General features: G+C 39.8%; 1 protein-coding gene across 1 annotated transcript; it reads left to right on the forward strand.

The window, feature by feature from the left end:
- Window positions 1-11,218: 11,218 nt before the first annotated feature.
- LOC149846114 (ferritin-like catalase Nec2) lies at window positions 11,219-13,244 on the forward strand. Its single transcript, XM_089990486.1, has 3 exons — window positions 11,219-11,553; window positions 11,618-11,843; window positions 12,867-13,244. Exons 1-3 carry the CDS (start codon window positions 11,219-11,221, stop codon window positions 13,242-13,244), a joined length of 939 nt encoding a protein of 312 aa, XP_089846612.1.
- The last annotated feature ends 8,857 nt before the right edge of the window (window positions 13,245-22,101 follow it).

Here is a 22,101-nt window from a genome sequence, read left to right on the forward strand (position 1 = left end):
GTCGTCTGAAAATGTAGATTATATTAATAAGCAATAAAGTATAGTTATGCCAGATTTTCATTGTTTTTGCGGGGAAAATCTAAGACAGGCCTATGACCATTTTTGGGACCTGTCAAGGTAATCTTGATCATTTTACTTGTAAAAGGGGCCAATAACGCCATACTTTTCGGTTAGGCCAAGGGAAAACCTCCAACCACTGGCCATACATTGGCAGGTCTCCGGTTGGTAAAACCCTTAAGGTCCTCGCAACCCACCGGGGAATTCGTGCTGCTTCAAGCTTTCCATGGGTCGTCCCATGTCAGGTGACAAACCACGTGCTTTAAAGCGTTTCACCGCATAGCTTAAGCTTCCTCATAGCCCTGGATTCTGACTGCAACTTGAGAAACCTCAGGTAAAGATACAAAAACCATTCATGAGACAAAATATCATTGGGTATTTCATGTTGGTGTTCTGTTTTCACATGGCATTGATCAAGTTCTTAGATGTTAATTTCTGAACTATGTGAAACTGCTTAAGCTGTATAATTACAACTTTGGGTCAGGCTTGAAAATATCGGCATAATTAGCTACGACCCTTCTACTTAAGAAGCTACTAATGAAATGAGTAAGGGGCGGGCCCGTTAAGTGACCCGGTTCTCTCATCATAAAAAAAAAAGTCTTAGCACATGCCACAGAGGCAGGTGGCCAACCCTAATGACAAGAAAAAGTCTGATCGGTTTTGCTTGTTGGCAAAACAAACATTCCCGGTTTGGTTTGTTTGTTTCACTTCTTTTTTTTTTTATATTTACATGGAGAAACCATCCCCAAGATCAGATACCTATCCGCGCTGGCTTTGCCTGCCCTACTTACGGTCGCTGTCCTGGCAGTGTAAAACCACTAGATGATAGCATTGCAGCTGTCCTTGTCCTCTGCAATTCTTTGATGTGGTACGAATTTTAGCTCGCATTATTCATGATTATTGCCTCAAATAAAACTTTCCCAGCTAGATTGTTAGACTTTTGGGATAGTAAATTAACAATTCCTAAATTGACTTGGTTCGGCTCAATAATGAGCTTTTAGAGCTCATAAAGAAAAGCTCATGTTCAGCTCATATGAACTAGTCATATTAAATGGGGTTGATATCGGTTACCCTCACCGTACCGTGCCTCTAGTAGAAGAAATTAGCAAGGGTCCGGTCTCAGTCAAGGCCACCAGGTCAACAGTCTGGGGCAAGGGGCTAAAGCCTGCCCAAGCCTAGCTTGAAAGGGTTGGGCGACTGTAGGGTTGCCTGGTTAAGGAAGAAATATAATGGTCGGGGTAGGATACATTGGGTTTCCATCATTGGGCTTGGTCCAAGTCTAGTTCAGGGCAGGATGGCTCTCAAAAATAAGACCCAGGCCCAATGACCATAATCATAAGGTGGACAAGACGAGAAGAGTGGTTGCAAGACACATTGGGTGAGGGGAAATCAGGTAAATATTTACTACTGTCAGTAGTATGTACAATCTAACAAAACTCTAACATGTTTTGGATCATGAAATTGTGCAAGCAACCAGGTTTCCAAATGTTTAAAAATTCAATGTCTTACAATGTATTAAAATTTAATGACTCATAAAAGCCTATTTTAACACCAAGATGGCACTGTCATAGACCTACTTCTTTAATAGGCTAGTGTGGCATGATGGTCCTTCCTTATCGCCGCAAGCTTTTCGATCGCTTGCTTGAAGCAGTGGAAACTTTGATAACTGAGGGTACAAGAAAGCGAGAAAATAGAGAGAGAAAAATTACAATCACTCGAAAGCAATCACAATGAGCATGAACAAAAGAAAGCTCTTCGCATTTACATTCATTCACATTTTTGCCCGAATGCTCATTACCGTTCAGATCTACGGGCGAACCCTTCAGGGTAATTTTCAACCTGAACCAAAGTACATGGGTAGCTCAAAGAAAGTTGCAAATGACTCAACACTTTATATCAAAACTCAACCAAAGTAAAATAGACTATAGACAAAACTGTACAAAGTAGGTAGCAGGGGAACAGGTTCTCCCCTTCAAGTCATGCGCTGCCCCCAGCTCCATCTACTTCGTGGTAGGCCTTGATTTCAGTCGGATAGCGGCTCTTCATCCGTAATGCTGGCTCTCACATCGGCTTCGTTGTTTCCTTCTACTGCACCAGATACTTCTTTGCTTCGCCCAAGTAATTGACCTTGTGTCGAAGGATCTTGCTGAGGCGCTTCTCGGCCCGTTGTGCTGCCGGGGCCCTCTGTAGGATAGGAGCGCATTGTGGCATGTTATGTTTCGGATCCCCCTTGTCTGCATAGAACAATTTCAGGTTGCACACGTGGAACACCGGGTGCACCTTTAAGTTTGGGGGCAGATCCAGCTTGTACACTAGGTTGCTCACTTTCTTGGTGATAGTGAATGATCCCTCGTACTTTCTAATCAGTCTGTGGGGCCATCCACGAAAGATGTTTGTACGATCTGGGTAGAGTTTCACCACCACCTGGTCTCCAACATGACAATGATACTTGTCCACTCACTTCTTCGTCCTCTTGGATGCTTTGTGCAGAAATGCCTTCGTCAGCTTGGTCTGCTCGTGCCAATCTTGAACAAACTGATAGGCAATGGATGTCCTTTCCTTCTCATCCAACTGTCTGCGCAACTCCTTCAATTCAGTCGACTCTATGCGATGAGAGACCATGGCAAGGGGCTTTGCTCCAAGGGTCAACTTTAACTTGTGGTTGACCTCGTGTCTCGACGGTAAATGCTCAGACAGATCTAGGGGCATCACTCCCCGAAACTCCGCCAATAGTGGGGTAAGGATTAGTGACAATGTTGTTTCCACCTTCCCTTCTTTGGTGCGCGCGACGACTAGGGATGTTTGATCTCCCTACTTGACACCCTTTTTTAATTGCATAGTAGATAGCATTAAAGACTTAACTCTAAAAGTAAGGCACTGCACCATGTATGAAAGTTTGACCCCATGATTTCCAACAAGTTGAACTTTGGCAGCATCATTACATTCTGGCTGCAAAGAAACTCCATGTCCAAAATCATTCTAAAGTCATCCAGGGACACTATTGAGAAGTTGGCTTTGCAGACCCAACTTTCAATTTAGATAGCCACATTCCATGCTTCACCAAGGATTGACTTGGCCTCATAGTTCACTGTCTTGATGGTCCTCTGCTTTGGCCCAGGCTTTAAGCCCATCCGCTCTGCCTCTTTCTGCAAGATGAAGTTATGCGTGGCCCCAGAGTCTACCATTACCGTAGTAGACTTTTCATTCGCAATGACTTCTAGATACATGAGCTCTTTGCTAACCGGCATACTAACATGAGTATACCTTTGCTAACTTCTAACTGCATTGATCATCTGCATGACTCCCATCCTTAGTTGCACGTCCTCGATGTCACTACTCTCAGTCTACACTGCATTGGCCTGCTCATCGTCCTTCACGAGGAGCTTTGGATATTGCTTGTCAATATGTCTCTCGCCACAAAACCAACAAGTCACAATTGGCCTTTTATTATTGTTATTATCGTGCTTTCTATAATTCTGCCTCTTGAAAGAATGGTGATTGGTCGATGACTCACCTTTATTGTCGCGCTGATCCTCCTTGCCTCCGTGGTTCAACTTCTTCCCAACCTTAGTCGATGTAGTGAAGGACTTATGTTGTGTATTCACTAGTCATTTAGTTGTCACATATGCATCTTCTAAAGTTTGAGGATTGCTCTTTTCTACTTCAGACTGTGCCCAAGGCTGTAGTCCTATAATAAACCAATTAAGTTTGTCTTCATCCGACATATTGGGTACATTTAGCATGAGCTTCTGGAACATCCTTATGTAGTCTATCAAGATTCCAGTGTGTTTGAGTTCTGCCACCATCCGATAAACTTGGCGTTGTACATTTCTTGACATAAAGTAGTTTCATAGCTCATTTTTAAGGCGTTAAAGGTATCAATCACGCAATGGCCCCTTTTCATGTCACTACACTTCCGTCTTCAGAAGGCTATAGCATCTTCATCGAGTAGAGTTGCTGGGGACTTCACCTTGAGGTCTTCCACCAATACATTCCGAATGTTCAGTCCTCTAAATGACTCAATTGCACATAAAATCACTTTCTTGTGCAAAGTCATATCAACCACCAGTGTGTTGACGATCGTGGCCATCTCCTCATGGCTTCGAGGTGAACCCATCTCCTCGTCCTTAGCAACTGTCTTTCCTTTGGTGCTCCGAAGGTTGTAACGGTGCACCATGATGTCTTGCTCATAAATCATGGCTTGTCGATGCGTCTCTCGACAATAACTCCTGAGTCCCTTCTCCAGCTGAAGAACGGGCTCTGATATCACTTGTTATGGGTCTACTTCTTCAATAAGCCAATGCAGTGTAATGGTCTTTTACCGTCGCAAGCCTTCCGATCGCTCGCTTGCAACAACAAAAACTTTGATAACTGAGTATACAAGAAAGCAAGAAAATAGAGATGGAGAGAAATCACAATCACTCGAAAGTAATCACAACGAGGGTGAACAAAAGAAAGCTCTTCACATTTTTTGCCTGAAGGCTCATTACAATTTAGATCTACGGACCGACCCTTCAGGGTATTTTTCAACCAAAACCAAAGTACATGGGTGGCCTAGAGAGAGTTGCAAGTGACTCGATCCTCAAGACTCAACCAAAGCAAAACAGACTCCATATACAACTGTACAAAGTAGGTCACAGGGGAACAAACACAATCTAAGATGCAATTCTTAACTATTAAACCACACTTAATGCATCTTATGGGTCAAATTGACCAGAGGTAGCTTGAACCTATGGTTTCTAACTAGTTAGTATGGTATAGATAGTGAAAGATATATACCCAAGGAAATCACTATGCTTACGTAACAATTATGTGATTTTCTGTCCAAAATCCTGATATGTTGGATGAATGCACTTTGAATTCCAACTCACTCAGAGTACATACGAGTATTTCAAGATGATGGAATCGTTACCAAACAATCAAATCAAGTGTAAAACTTGGTAGCATGTTTACAACACCTGTGATTTTGTAACTTTCACAAGTTTCTTGTGATTCATAATCACATTTTAGAACTTTCATAGGGGCATTGTAAACATGCAAAAATGCAACCCATGAATGTGATTTCTATCGGTGAATGTTGAAGCCATAAAACATGTAAAAGTTTTACACAAGTTAGATGGTATATAAAACTTTCGCATGCATTAATGCTTAGCTGTAAATGTGTTAAAGTAATGACATGACATATTCTTACATGATAGATTTTCACACAAGTCAAATTCACAACCTGAAAGCAAACATGAGAAAGCTAATGCTTGAGAATGTGAATCACATAAATCATTTTTAGAGGGACAAAACTTTTACAGCTGTGACCAAAAGTTAAATAATGTTCCATGGAGAAGAAATGCAAATATTGAGTTTTAATTGCAAACATTTTCTAATAATTGGAGAAGCCTTTTCTTTTAAAAGGACAATTGAAGAAACCTGACAGCTTGCTATAACTGTACATTATCATCTAGATTAATGAATTGATTCTCATTTATTCAAAAGAAGAAGAAGAAGAAACACAAACTTAATTCAAGTGGGGAGTGAGGAAAGAACACACATCTTGAAGAGGGAACACACATACACAAATAAACACACACTATCTCAATTCATGTAGAAATGAGTGTAACTCTCTTTATTTATAAAACCTTTCATGTATGAGTCATATTTAGATGAGAGAACTCTATTATTTTCAATTCTCTTAGAGACCTTACAAATAAACACACACTCTCTCAATTCAAGCAAAAATGAGTGTAACTCTCTTTATTTATAAAAACTTTCATGTATGAGTTATATTTAGATGAGAGAACTCTATTATTTTTAATCTTCTTAGAGTCCTTACATATAGGAGAATCATTATTGAGACGAGTCTTCTCTTGTAGGAATTTTACTTAGTTCATGCCTTTTCTTTTCACAAGCCTCTTCAACAGGAAGCTTCTTAGAATCTTTCATGTAGGGACTCTCGAACATCCTTTCCTGAAGAGGACTCTTGGATGTCCCTTCTTGGATCCTTTGTCTTAACACGCCCCCTCAAGCCAATATTCATAAGGTTGAGCTTGTTTCTGAAATGATTAAACTTTAGGTCAACCAATGGTTTAGTTATGATGTCTGCAACTTGATTTTAAAAAGAAATAAACTAAACTTTAAATTCTCCTTTGAAAACCTTTTCTCACACAAAAGGATAATAAATTTTTATGTGTTTGGTCAACACATGAAAGACAAAAATTGCAACAAAATATGTAGTACCTAGGTTATCACACCACATAGCTGGAATAATGTCCAGTTCTGTCATTAGCAGTTTGAGCCAGACAAGTTCAGATACAACACTTGCAATAACCTTATATTTTGCTTATATACTAGATTTGACAATTGTATGCTGTTTGGTGGAGTTCTAAGATAGTAAATTGGTTCTCATATAGGTTAGATAACCATGTATAGATTTGCAATCATCTGGGTACCCTATCCTGTCAACATCAAAAAACATAGATAACTGCAAAGAAGATGACTTCCTAATATGCAGACCAAAATTAATGGTTTATTTGAGATAATGCAAGATCCTTTTTATATGAGTCCAATGATCCTAATTTGGTTCATGCATGAACTGACATACTTTATTGACTGAATATGTAATATCAAGTTTGATAAAAGTGACATAGTGTAAGATGCCAACTATGCTCCTGCATTGGGTGGTGTTTTCTAATAGCATGATTCCATGCTTGGATAAAATCACATTTGGTGCAATTGAAGTGACAACTGATTTACAATCTATTATCCTTGTTTTGAGCAAGAGATCTAGAACATATTTTCTTTGACAATGCATAATCTCGAAGGCTTCATGAACAACTTCTATTTTAAGGAAGTAGTGTAGAGGGCTCAAATCTTTGATAGAAAATTCACACCCAAAATCATGTATAATATGCTTAATATTTTTACACGAGTTACTTGTAACAATAATATCATCAACATAAACAAGAACAAACATATGTATACCCTTTTTATGACAAATAAATAAGGGCAAATTAACCTTTGATTCAATAAACCCCAACTTTTTTAATAGACATGTAGTTTCTCAAACCACATTCTAGGAGCCTGTTTTAAACCATAGAAAGCACAATTAAGTTAGCACATAAAGTTTGGGTAACTCTTATTTCAAAGGCAAGAGGTTGACTCATGTACACGATCTCTTACAGTATACCATAAGAAATATATTATTTACATCCCGCTGATGGATCAACCACCCTAAACTGATCACAATAAAGAGAACCAACCGAACTGATGTAAGTTTAATAATTGGGTTGAATGTCTCAAAGTAATCAACTATCTCTTGTTGACTATACCCCTTGGTAACAAGATGAGCATTATATTTGGCTACGATTCCATGTGCATGCCTTTTAATCTTATAAACCTATTTGCACACAACTAGATTGATAATCTTTTTTTGAGAGACCATAGTCCAAGTTTGGTTTTGATATAAAACCTTAACTTCTTCTTCCAAGACCTGATGCCACTTAGGTTCAATGAGAGCCTTGTCCTTATTAATCTGGATCTAGACCTGACCATCAATCCCAATAATGAATAAAAGAAAGAAAGAGTAAAGAAAAGAAAAACTTTATAACCATGAGAAGCAAAAAAATATCCATTACATATATTTTCTTGTGTGTTTCATTTAATTAGCTCTTTAAGGATGCATCTCTGATGCAGAAGCAGAGCAGAAGGTCCATGTCTATAAAGGATCCAGTTGGATCTGTCTTTCATTTTTAAAAAATTTTAGATTATATTTTGGATATTAAATCTATATGGGATTTGTATCTAATTATAAAGTTAGTTAAGATAGAAACTCATCTTAATTAGAGTTTTTCACTTACTATTTGTTTTCATTAGAAATTCTCATTTATAAAAAGATGAGAAATTTAGATGTTTAGGGGAGCTTGATTGATTAATTATTATAAACTTGGTTTCTTCTTTCTTTGAACCCCATTCCCTATTTTCTTTTCGTAGTTGATAGTGTAGATAATAAATCGTAGCATAGATCTTTGCAAATCAAGCAACCAATTTGCATGAATTTGGTATCAGAGTGGGGGATCATCATCTTGATTCTATTAGATGGATGATCTTGCTGAATTTTTGATTTCTCCAAGCATTCAACTCATGGAAAAGATCTTAATGAAAGAATGATGTATGAATCCTTAACAAATTTTCTATATCAACAATGTTCGATGTATTGCATCATATGATTTTTTAGTGACATTTCATGATCGTCCAACCAAACAATGAATCAATCCATTACGATCACTAACCATTGCAGCCTATTGTGCTAAAAAAATAACATGATTGAACAACTTTTGGTGTAGTAGCGACCTCTGCGAGCTTGACATTGATCACATCAGGTTGGGGTGCACCTTGTTCGGTGGCCAAACAAGCTTGGTTGACATCAGGTGGTACCCTATAGATGAATGAATCCCTGCTCACCAATGTCAGCACCTTCACTTTGCAGCCGACCACCCAAGCAGACAAGTATACCTTGTTGGCAAGCACTTGGTCGCTTACCACCTCCTCTTGGCCTTCCTCTCATTCCCCACCACCACCTTTTCTTTACTCACCATCAACACCTTCCTCCTCTTTTTCTTTTTCCCCACCACCACAACTCCCTCCTATTTCCTCAACCTTCTCCTTTTCGTTCCCTTCTTCTTTCTAGCAACCACCATCATCTGACTGATGACACTCTTGGCTACTGGTTGGGAGGCCACTTAGTTCCCATTTTCCTTCTCCGACTCCTCCCTCTACCACCCCTTTTCTTCTTGCAAGCAGACTGGACCACCAGCTACCTGAACACCGACTTAGAAACAGTCGACAAGCTTCTGCCACCCTCCCTTAGCCGACGACAATTGAGGTTGTCGATGACTGACACAACTGGAGGCCCACCATCAGAGGTAGGTGAAGTGAGGGTTCCTAACACTAACTCCATACTGCTCCTCCTTTCCCGTTGTTAGAGACTGACCCACTCATGTTGAGTGGGTGAAACTCGGTTTAATACAAAACCGGTTCTCACTACTCAGTTCACCCCCAACAACAAAAACTCTTCTTGATTCATACCTCTACTAGCCAGAACAAGTTCTCAATTAAATCCTAGCACCAAACCCTTACTTCAAGTTCAAATCTGACCTTAAACCTTCTCAACCCGATCTAAAGTTCACAAATCCAGTCAATCTTGATTTAAAACCATGTTTGAATCAATTGGTTTAAAACTAAACCCAAACTCCACCAAAAACTGCAGAGCAATAGTTAGAGTATTGGATTTGTGCTAAGTACGGTGATGAATTGCATACCTAAAAACTAGTTCTACTAGCCAGAACAAGTTCTTACCCCAATCCCAGCCCCAAACCCTTACTTCAAGTTTAGACCTGACCTTAAACCTTCTCAACCCAATCCAAAGTCCTCCAAATCTGTCCAATTTTGATTTAAAACCTTGTTTGAATCAATTAGGTTAAAACTAAACCCAAACTCCACCAAAAGTGCATAGCAATGGTTAGAGTATTGGATATGTGTTGAGTATGGTGATGAATTGGACATTTCAGAGTTCACAAGTCACCATGATCCAAATGCATTCTTTGATTAGATTCAAGCAATAGAGCGAATCTTTGAGGTAAATCGGATCCCAAAGCATCAAAAAGTCTTTCTAGCCAATATCACATTTTGTGAGATTGCTTGATGGTGGTGGATGGACATGCAATTCAATTGTGAGAACTGAGGAATTAACAAGGATTTAACATGAATTAAGATAAAGCAATTGATACAGGTAAGTTTTACAGATCCACCACCCTTCACTTTTGACCAAAAAATACCCTAACCTAGTTAGATAATACCTTGTTAGGGCCTACCCCAAATAAGCCTTCATTTAAGTTCATTCAAGACCTATCCAAAGTCTCAAATATAATTAAAGATGTTTTGAATCCAAAATCTCTTCATAGATCCAAACTTATTTTAGTGGATCTGCTTGAACCCACCTTAGGTTCCAAAAATTCAACCCTACACCCACTTGACCCAATCCAAAGTTACTTTCAATAAACTCTATAAATATCCAAAAATATTCATGATCCAAACTCTAATAACCAGATTCAAGACTGTCTTATATCTATATTTCATAACCCAAACCCATTTAAGACCTTGGACTTGCTCAAACGAGATTAGTATGGGCTTCCACAAGCACCTATGGATGAGGTTCCTTTAAGGTGAATCCAAAATTTGTTTCAACCATATGCTCTAAATCCGTTTGACCTATTTTACATCGAAGGCATCTTGTGTGACTTTGGTTGGTTTGAAAAGAATGTTCCTGGTTTCAATATGTATGTTGAGGTAGATCCTGCTTGGTTCATTCAATTTATAGACTGGCTTCGAGATTCAAGTCCATATTATGGATCCATAACCCACAAGGTAGAACAAAATTGAAAAAAGAGCAAGCGAGATTCATACTTGAAGGCAAGTCTTCTCCAACCTGAGGAGTGATGCATGAACAGAGTAGAAGACCTAAGTCCATAAATGATCTAATTCAATCCATCTTTCATTTTTTGATTTGTTTAGATTGCATTTTGGATATTGGATTTACATGAGATTCGTATTTAGATAAAAAATTAGTTAAGATAAGGACTCATCTTAATTAGAGTTTATCGCTTAGGTATTTGTTTTGAATAAGATTTTTTATCTATAAAAAGATGAGATAATCCAAATGTTTAGGAGAGTTGAATTGATTAATTATTATAAACTTGGTTTATTCTTTTTCCTTCTTTTTCTTAACCTTATTTCCTACTTTCTTTTTATAGTTAATAGTACACATAGTAAATGGTAGCATAGATCTTCGCAAATCGGGCAACCGATTTGCATCAATCTATCTCAAAAAGTCAACAGTACGCAACGTGAAACACACTTGTTCAAGAATTACATCACATGAATAGGTGTCAAAATGCTAGAGGCTCAACTACTTGATGGGGTGGTTGGGCCAGCCACCTGACCTCATCCTCTCCCTAAGCTCTCGTTTAATGTCATTGCCAGCGGGATTAGAGTCACACAATAAATCAGTGCCACAAAAACTTGCAATATAGAAGGTGATCACGTAGTAGGTTAGGTATGGAATTCTTTTAGTATAAATTTTGAGTCGCGAGAGTCGATTCTATTCGGTTTTACAATGGCTACATCATTCTTTTTCCTTCTCGTCTGCATCCTTTTCTCTCTTTTCCTTCCTCTGTCGAGTTCTCAAGGTCGTAATTGCACGTCCAGTCCCCCCAAGGGCGTGCTGCCGGTGTATCCTAGCGACTTGCCGTTGCTACAATTCCCACTTAACCTGGAGCACCTTGAAGCAGACTTCTTCCTGTGGGGTGCTCTTGGTTACGGCCTGGATGAGATAGCACCCGAGTTGGTCATGGGGGGACCCCCTCCCATTGGAGCAAAGAAGGCCAACCTCGACCCTCTTATCAGGGACATCATACAACAGTTTGCCTATCAAGAAGTTGGCCACTTGAGGTCGCTCTCTCTCTTTCTCTCTGTGTGAGTGTGCCTGTGATGACTTTTTTTCCTTGATTTTCAGGGCAATTAAGGCGACGGTTGGTGAGTTTCCTAGGCCATTGTTGAATCTGAGTGCCGAAAATTTTGCGCAGATAATGAACGAGGCATTTGGGAGTAAACTGGCGCCTTCATTTGATCCTTATGCCAATAGCATCAATTTCCTCTTGGCCACTTATGTTATACCTTACGTTGGGCTCACCGGTTACGTGGGTACAAATCCCAACCTCGAGGGCTACTACTCCAAAAGGGTAATGAGAGAGAGAGAGAGAGAGAGAGAGAGAGAGAGAGAGAGAGAGCACTTTTCCAAATTATGTAGCGTACAAACCACTTCAACCGAGTGCAGAATAGCCATTCTTGAGCACAATTCGAATGACGTGCATGGAAATTACGCCCTTAATTTCGACTCCGCATGGCATGCTTTAAGACACTACACTGCTTCTGATTGCGTGTTTCTTCCTCAAAACTAACAGCTTTCAGTTTTATCAGTTCAAAGTTTTTACATGATTCTTTGGCTTATTTAGTGCTGATGATGTTTGAACGTTTGATGACCCTCCATGGCTCCACTTGAGATGAGGTGATATTGAAAATCACCACCAATGGTGATTTTCTCAATATCCACCATACATTTTGGTGGTACGGAGCACCACCATGGGGAGTCTTTTTGGGCTCCCTCAAGGGCATTTCCATACCACCAGGGCATTTTGGTGGTATCCCACCCCCATCAAGTGCCATTCTAGAAAAGTTTAATTGCACCTGGGCAAGACTCCAATCCATTTCTACTCATCCCCTATGTTGTCTTTATCGTCGTACCCCATCTTGAGATCTCATTGGTGCAAGTTGTTTTGATCAAATCTAACATTATAGATATGATCTACATGCTTCATTTAGTAAATATAAGCATTTGAATTGCCAAAACCTGACTTGTGTGCATGGTTAATTTTCTGGCGATTCAAAAACCAATAGCGGTAATCAAAAGCTTGCACCAATGAGATCTCAAATGGGGGCATGCATGACAGTAGGGATGACATAGGGGATAAGTAGAACCGGAATGAGCAAGACTCGGTTATATCTTGGGGTCAGTTTGCCTCTAGCCTTTTTGCACCACACGTTCAGCTAGCTAATACGTAATTAAAGGTGCAAATATTCACTCAAGAGGGCAATTCAGCTGTGCTTCTCTTTAGCTTGGCTATCCCTTTCTTTGCTATAAATCATAGTATGGAAAATGAATCAATGATCTCTTTTCATTTGGCTTACTATATATGACCTTACAGTTAGTGGCAGGGCTCTTGGGAGTGGAGTCTGGGCAGGATGCTGTGGACCGAGGCTTGCTGTACGAGAGGAAGGATGACCTTGTCAAGCCCTACAACATCACAGTAGCGGAGTTCACCGATCGGATCTCCGTCCTAAGGGACCGCCTCGGCGGGTGCGGCACCAAAGATGAGGGTCTTGTCGTTCCATTCAAGCTTGGTGCGGAGAACCGGACTCAAGGCAACGTGCTATCCGCAGACGCGAACTCACTCTCCTATGCGCGCACTCCGGCTGAAGTTCTGAGGATCGTGTATGGAACGGGCAGCGAGCGCATTCCCGGCGGATTCTTTCCTAAAGGTGGCAATGGAAAGATTGCACAATCTTATCTGGTGCATCATTAATATCACCATGTTTCTGCCTAACTATAAACTACCAGGTTGCTTCCTTACAAAAAAAAAATAAAACCAGGTCGGAATTTGTGTATCGAGTGCAACTGAATAATAAGTCGAGGTGGTGTAACCATGACTGATTATGCCACTGCCTCTATGATGTGGATGAAAAATCAATAATTGCAGGAAAAAATAAGTGTGTTTGCATCAATGTTATCAGTATCAGTGGCCGATACTTATCGTATCATTAAGTTTTCGATACGACACAAGGGCCTGAATCCGCCTTTTCAAAAATTGGCCAATTCAGACCGAAACGATTCAGCAGGACCAATTCAGAGAATCTGTCCTGCTGAATCGGCCCCTTTCCCTGACGCCCTGACCCTTTCCGAGCGAGTTTCACTTTCACAGTTTTGTATTCATTTTTTCGTTCTCACTCTTTCAAATCTGCTTCAACCGTGGCATCGCTCCAGCGCTCCCAAGTTCGGCTAACCACTCTGGTTATCGGCTACCCCTCCTCCGTAGTGTTGCGGTTCAACCCCGCTGCGACCACGGATCTCAAGCCGCACTCTCTGGTTAATTCACTGTGCACACACGCACGTTACAATTCGGCGCACGCAGGCGCTGTCTGCACACAACGCACTCAGGTGCGGCAGATGTCGGTGCACACAGGCGCTGGATGAGAAGACGCACGCAGGCGCCGAGCAACAAACGCGCAGGCAGGCGTGCAACCAATGCGATGCGCACTTAGGCGTTCAATATTCAAGTGCGCGCACAAAGCGCACCGGTGCAGGCTGTTAACGGATATTGATGAGCACAAGCCGTTTTTGCATGAATCGTGGATAAGCAAAACGACTTGTGCATTGGAAGATCCGTTACCTATCAAAAGGAACCTTTTACCTTCTTTCCTTTTACTGTTGCCTAACCATGATCGTATCCGTTATGTTAGGCCTTTATTGTAAAAGCTATATATATTTCCCCCTGTACCAAATAATCATAAGAAAGTAAGAGAGGATCTTCAGTGGATGTAGGCTGCAATCAGCCGAACCACTTACATTGTGTGTTTTTTCCTTTTTGTTACTGTTTTGTTCCAGTATATCATAGTTTACATGGTATCAGAGCATTGATTTGAAGCTTTCCATCACTAGCTTCAACCATGGAGACAGTCAACTGGGCAGCGATGGGTCTGCTGCAAACTGCATGCCATCTACAAAAATGGTGATCCATGAGCAAAATCCTATCTTGAAAATCACATCTACTCCTCTCAATGGCTCAAACTACCTTGGATGGTTGAAAGCAGCCAGCTTTTTCCTCAGCGGCAAAGGAAAAATCGGCTACGTAAATGGTAAAATTTCTGATGATCCAAATTATGATGAATGAGAATCTGTGAATCATTTGGTCATGTCGTGGCTCTTTAACTCGATGAAACCATCTATCACGGAAGGATTTCTCTTTCTTGAAATGGCTGAAGAAATGTGGACTAGCCTAAGGGATGTATATGGCGAACACAACCATCTTGCAAGGATCTATCAAATCCAGCAAGACATTGCTCATCTCCAACAGAGTGATAAACTATACCATGTGTATCTTGGACAGTTTCGTGGTCTGTGGGACAAAATGTCCCAACACCGACCTATGTCTATAGATCCAGATGTGATCAAACACCGCTTGGAGGAAGACAAAATTTTCAATGTGCTTGCTGGACTTCGAGAAGATTTTGATGCTATTAGAAGCCAAATACTTATGTCGACATCTCTTCCATCTTTCAACTCTGTGTGCCAAATAATCCAACGTGAAGAATCCAGACGACGTGTGATGAATCAAGATGCAAAAATTAAAAACTCTGACCAAACGCACGAAAATATGGCGTGCAAAGCTGAAAACAAACATGTTACTCAGCAAACTAATGTCAGTGAGAAACAACTCAGCTCCGATGGAAACCAGGTTTTTCCCGATAGCGACCTAAGATGAAGTGCACCTATTGCAAAAAGGTCGAACATACCCGTGAGAGGTGCTGGGATCTCGTCGGACGGCCTTCGAAAGTTCGTCCAGCGTCATCACCCGCTCAACCCACCAAACAGGCTAGTGTAGCTACAATTAGCATGGAGGATCTTGCCAAGGTTTTTCAAAATATTCAGCAATCCAACCTAACTGCTTCCCAGCCTACTGATCAACCAACTAAATACAAATCAGGTAATTTTCTGGCCATGAATGCTCATGTTATTTCTGATTATTGGATTGTGGATACTGAAGCCACATACCACATGACGGGACACAAAAATCTTCTTTGCAATTTTTGGCCTACTATTAAGAAATCTGTCAGAATTGCCGATGGAACAAGAACTCCTGTTCTAGGAACAGGTGAAGTTCAACTTTTAAATCAAAACATTGGAACTGAGGCCTTATATGTTCCAAGCTTTCCTGCAAATCTGCTATCTATTAGCAAAATCACAAAAAGTCATGATTGTGTTATTGTGTTTTTCGCTGATCACTTAGAGTTTCAGGATTCGGTGACGAAGGTAGTGATTGGTAGGGGGACCATACATAACGGACTCTACATATTGGACTCTGGTTCACAAGCTCTTGCTGCTCAAATTATTGATAACAGTTTTGAATTGTGGCATAATCGTCTAGGCCACCCATCTACAAGTATGTTAAAGACTCGCCTTCCAAGCATATTACAGTCTACTTATCCAAAATCCTGTGATGCTTGTGAATATTCTAAGTTTACTAGACTTCCATTTGCTAAGTCTGAAAGACAATCTGATGAACTTTTTCAATTGATTCATAGTGATGTTTGGGGCCCAACTCCTGTTAAATCTCATAGCGGTTTTATGTACTTTCTTACATTTATTGATGATTTATCTCGGATGACATGGGTGTATTTCCTTAGGCACAAATCTGAGGTTACTACATGTTTCATAGAATTTTATAACATGGTCCTCACACAGTTCAACACTAGGATCAAGTCCTTCAGAACTGATGATGGAGGAGAATTTATAAATGCCGATATGAGCAATTTTCTAAGGGAAAAAGGAATTCTTCTACAACACACATGTGCCGGTACACCCCAGCAGATTGGAGTAGCAGAAAGAAAAAACCGTCATATTTTAAATGTGACTCACACCATAATGCTTCACATGAATGTACCTAAAGAGTTCTGGGTTGAAGCCATATCTACTGCATGCTATTCTATTAACCGTCTACCAAGTAGCTCCATCAATAACAAAGTACATGTGGAGATCCTCTATAACAAACAGGCATCTCTTGCTCACATTCGAGTGTTTGGTTGCAAATGTTTTGTGCACCTACAATCCAAAGACCTGGACAAACTATCACCTAGAGCAGTCAAATGCATCTTTCTTGGGTACTCCTCTGTGAGAAAGGGTTTCAGGTGTTATGACCCATCTACTGGTACATGGTACACCTTACGAGATGTTTATTTCTTTGAAAAAGAACCATACTTCTCCACATCTATCACATCGTTATTTGACGATAAACGTGAGGGGGAGAACTTTAGTCATGATACTGAAATCATCATTTCCAAACTCCAATTGGACGAAAACATCAACCCTCTTGTCATTAATATTGACGACAACCAAGATGAGGTATCAAATAGTCAGCCTATATCAGACACCTCTCCTACTCACCCAAGTACCTTGGCTCCTGTTTCCCTTAGAAGATCAACACGTGTCTCACAAGCTCCTACTAGACTCCATGATTATTTCACCTATCTTGTTTCTGGATCAGATAAGACCACTTATCCAATAAAAAAATATGTGGAACTTGATAAACTAAAACCCTCATATTAAGCTTTTGTGTCACAAGTTTATACTCACTCGAAACCAAAAACTTTTCTTGAAGCTAATGAGGATTCCAAATGGAGAGAAGTTGTGAATGAGGAACTTAAGGCTTTGAAAAGAAACAACACATGGGAGCTTGTTGATCTTCCTGAAGGAAAAAAAATCGTGGGTTGTAGATGGGTCTACAAAATCAAATACAGGAGTAATGACAATATAGAGAGATATAAGACAAGACTCGTTGCCAAGGGCTACACACAAGTAGAAGGTATTGACTACAATGAGACCTTTGCACCTGTAGCAAAAATGAATTCTGTTCGGATTCTTTTGTTTGTTGCGGAAAATCTACATTGGCAAATATATCAAATGGACGTTAAGAATGAATTTTTAAATGGAGACCTCAATGAGGAGGTTTATATGCAACCTTCGCCAGGAGTCACTCTTCCAAAAGGGGGAATGGTATGTAAATTAAAAAAGGCTCTCTACGGATTGAAACAATCTCCAAGAGCTTGGTTCTTCAAGCTACGAGAAGTTTTGTTAGCTCAAAAATTTAATCAAAGCAAGGCAAATCACACTTTGTTCACCCGTATTCAAGAAACGGGAACCGTGATGGTTCTAATATATGTAGACGATATTACCATCACTGGAAATGACGTGAAGACCATAACTCAAACCAAACAAATTTTACATGATAAATTTGAATTAAAGGATCTAGGAAAATTAAGGTACTTTCTTGGCCTTGAAGTAGCTTATTCTGAAGAAGGAATTTTTATTTGTCAGCGTAAGTATTCTCTTGATCTCTTAAAAGAGACAGGTTTATTGGGAGCAAAACCAGTAGACACTCCTCTTGAATCTAACCATCAACTGAATAAAACAGAACGACAACCCCTGACAGACATTAGTGCTTTTTAAAGACTAGTAGGGCAATTGATCTATCTAACAGCCACAAGGCCAGATATTACCTATGTTGTAAATATGCTAAGTCAGTTCATGCATCAGCCTCATGAGCCACACCTAAGAGCTGCATATAGAGTCCTTTACTATATCAAATGCACTCCAGGAAGGGGCATCATTATGAGGAGAAACAACAATCTAGAAGTTATGGGATATAACGATGCAAGTTGGGCCGAAGACTTAGATGATAGGAGGTCTACAACTGGTTTTTGTATATTTGTTGGAGAAAATTTAGTCACCTGGCGAAGCAAAAAATAAAACATGGTAGCTAGATCAAGTGCTGAAGCCGAATACAGAGCTATGGCACATGGAACATGTGAATTAATATGGATAAAGGTGTTATTGAGAGATATGGGAATTCAGGTCGAAAGCCCAATGATACTTAATTGCGACAACAAAGCTGCCATACATATAGGGGCAAATCCAGTGTTCCACGAAAGGACCAAACACATTGAGCTCGATTGCCATTTTGTTAGAGAAAAAATCAACTCAGAAGAAATCCAGACCGAATATGTCAAGAGTAAAGAGCAATTGGCTGACGTTTTTATAAAAGCTCTAAGTCGGGATAGCCATCAGCACATGACTAACAAGTTGGGACAAATTGATATTTGTTCTCCAACTTAAGGGGGAGTGTGTTAACAGATATTGATGAGCACAAGTTGTTTTTGCATGAATCGTGGATAAGCAAAACGACTTGTGCATAAATCATGGAAGATCTGTTACCTATCAAAAGGAACCTTTTACCTTCTTTCCTTTTACTGTTGCCTAACCATGATCGTATCCGTTATGTTAGGCCTTTATTGTAAAAGCTATATATATTTCCCCCTGTACCAAATAATCATAAGAAAGTAAGAGAGGATCTTCAGTGGATGTAGGCTGCAATCAGCCGAACCACTTACATTGTGTGTGTTTTCCTTTTTGTTACTGTTTTGTTCCAGTATATCATAGTTTACACAGGTAGCCGACTGGCGCGTCTGGTATTATGCAAATACGATGTTGATGCCGCAAATCGAATGATAGCTCCTTGAGGCGGCTGGCAGATCTGGCACAGAGAGATGCATCAAACAGTGCAAAGGGATAGTTAAGCAAACATAGTTGCTGATGCACTTATCTAGGATCAAAGTTTAGGTGCGGTGAGCATAAGCTCATCCGACACCGCGCACAATAGAGTTTCAGTCAAGATGGGCGTTGCACATAATCTTTCAGTAGGCTGAGTAGGTTCAACGGTGCACCGAGGAGATATGCACGTTTATATCCGTTTGCTGTAAGCTGCACGTTATGAAACAAGTAGATTATGTTCAACATTAAGTCATTGATCAATGCTGAGTGATTGCACTCATCTGCACAGTGATTCAAAAAGATCAAGAGCTGCTGAACTCTTAGATACATCTGCGGCTCATGCACAGGCGACGCCCTGTGCTGCGGATGCCTACAGTTGCGTCGGCTGAATGCGGTAAGGCGTGAGCAGCTGCGCTGAGGCCGATCACTGAAGTGTGCGGAATGCAGCTTGTGACTGATGTGATCAGCACAGCAAGACTCCAACACTGTGAAGCACTGCATCAAGTGGAGGATAAGATCGACAAAAGGCGGAAGAAAGAAGAAATCTCTCATTTAGAACTCGGAAGCTCTAAGCAAAAGCCTATCCTCAAATGAGGCCAATTTCCAAATCTGGAGCCAAAAGAAATTTTATTTCAAATCCTCTCAAAAGTTACATAATGAGGATTTGTTGACTAATGTGCTAACTTAGGTAGTTGGAAAGTGATGTTAATAAGTTAGTTGGCAAGTGACTAGTCTAGAATTATCTCTGAATATTTCAATTAACCTAGAATATTGTGACTAGTCTAGAATTATCTTTGAGTATTCCAATAAACCTAGAATGTTGTGACTAGTCTAGAATTATCTCTGAGTATTTCAATGAACCTAGAATGTTGTGACTACTCTAGAATTATCTCTGAGTATTCCAATGAACCTAGAATGTTGTACTCAACTATAAATTAGTTTGAAATGAATGAATCAAAAATTAATCTTGGCTCTAATCAATTCTTCTCATTTCTTGACCGAACACCCAACAAAATTGGTATCAAAGCCCGATTTCACAGCCTTGTTCATCCCCTAAAACCAGAAAATTTGAGTAATTTTTCATCTACACAGGATGGCCAATCATACTAGTGATGGTCATCTAATTTCCATATTCTCCGATGAGCACTATGACCATTGGTTTGTAAAAATGAGAATAATTTTCAGATCACAAGACTTGTGAAAATATGTAGAGAATGACTATGAAGAACCAGAAGGTGAAGAAAGTCTCACCAATCAAGAGCAAAAAGCCCTCAAGGAGAATAGGAAGAAGGATGCAAAAGCTCTTTCATATATCCAGCAAGGTGTGACTCCAGATATCTTCTCAAGAATCATGGGAGCCAAAAAAGTCAATGAAGCATGAGAGATTCTACAAAAGGAGTTCCAAGGGAACATGAAGGTAAAGAATGTCACCCTTCAAACTCTTAGAAGAGAGCTTGAAAATTTAAAGATGAGTGATGTTGAAAATATTCAAGATTACTACACAAAGATCACCAAAATTGTAAATGAAATGAAAACCTTTGGTGAAGAAATTAATAAAAGCAGAATTATAGAGAAGATTCTTGTTAGTTTACCTCCAAAATTTGATCCAATGGTGTCCATAATTGAAGAGACAAAAGATATCTCCTCAATGAGTGTTCAAGAGTTGTTAGGATCCTTGAAGGCTCATAAGAGAAGGATGGCTAGATATACTGAAAAATCCATTGAAAGTGCTTTCTAATCAAATCTGAATTTCAACCCCAAGACCAATGAAAGAAAGACCTCTACTTGCTATCAAAGAGGAGGAGACTAACAAAGAGGTGTAAGATATGGCTATAGAAGTGGTAGAGGTAGAAATTCAAGAGGAAGAGAAAGAAACAACTTTTAAATAAACACTAATGCAGAAAATTTGCAGCATTGCAGCCATTGTGGCAAGAGCAATAATCTTGAGAAAGATTGTTGGCATAAAGGCAAACCAATGTGCTATTATTGCAAGAGACTTGGCCATTTGGAGAAAGATTACAGGTTCAAGATCAACCAACAAGCAAAATTTTCAGAAGAAAAACAAGGAGAAGGAAGTTTGTTCTATGCCTGTCACATGGCCACCGAAATCAAGAATGATGTGTGGTACCTTGATAGCGGTTGTAGCAATCACATGACAAGAGATAAAACCATTTTTGTGGATTTGGATGAATCTGTAAAAATAGAAGTGAAGATGGGAAATGGAGTCATAGCTCAAGCACAAGGATTGGGAACCATTGGAGTCCAATCCAAGCAAGGTACGAAGTTCATTCATGATGTTTTATTTGTTCCTGATTTCGATTAAAATTTATTGAGTCTTGAACATCTTCTTGAGCATAAATATGCACTTAACTTTGATGATTATGAGTGTTGTATCTATGATAAAAAGAATGGTAGACAACTTATAATGAAAATCAAAATGCAAACCAATCAAAGTTTTCCAATCAACTTCAAATATAGTGGAACTCAAGCATTGAAAACACGTCATTGAAGATTCAAGGTTGTGGCACAAGAGGTATGGCCATTTGAATTTTCACAGCCTCAAAGTACTTCAACAAAATGAGATGGCATATGGCTTACCATGGATTGATGAGAAACATGAAGTGTGCGAAGGTTGTGCACTTGGAAAACAACACCAACAACCATTTCCTAAAAGAGTTGCATGGAGAGCTAAAAAATTTTTGGGGCTAGTGCACACGGATGTTTGTGGACCTATGAGAACCACTTCTCATGGAGGTAACAAGTATTTTATCCATTTCATTGATGATTTTTCAAGAATGACTTGGGTTTATTTCATGAAAGAAAAATCCGAAGTGTTTTCAATTTTTAAGAAGTTCAAAAGACTTGTTGAAAAGCAAAGTGGACACTACATTAAGACGTTAAGAAGTGATCATGGCAAGGAGTATACTTCAAACAAATTCCAAGAAATTTGTGAAGATGAAGGCATGGAAAGGCAACTGACCGTTGGTTACACACCACAATAAAATGGAGTTTCCGAAAGAAAGAATCAAACGGTGATGAAGATGGCAAAATCTATGCTG

Source organism: Nuphar pumila, chromosome 2, assembly GCF_984573655.1.
Source record: "Nuphar pumila chromosome 2, dmNupPumi1.hap1.1, whole genome shotgun sequence".
Classification (NCBI taxonomy): domain Eukaryota; kingdom Viridiplantae; phylum Streptophyta; class Magnoliopsida; order Nymphaeales; family Nymphaeaceae; genus Nuphar; species Nuphar pumila.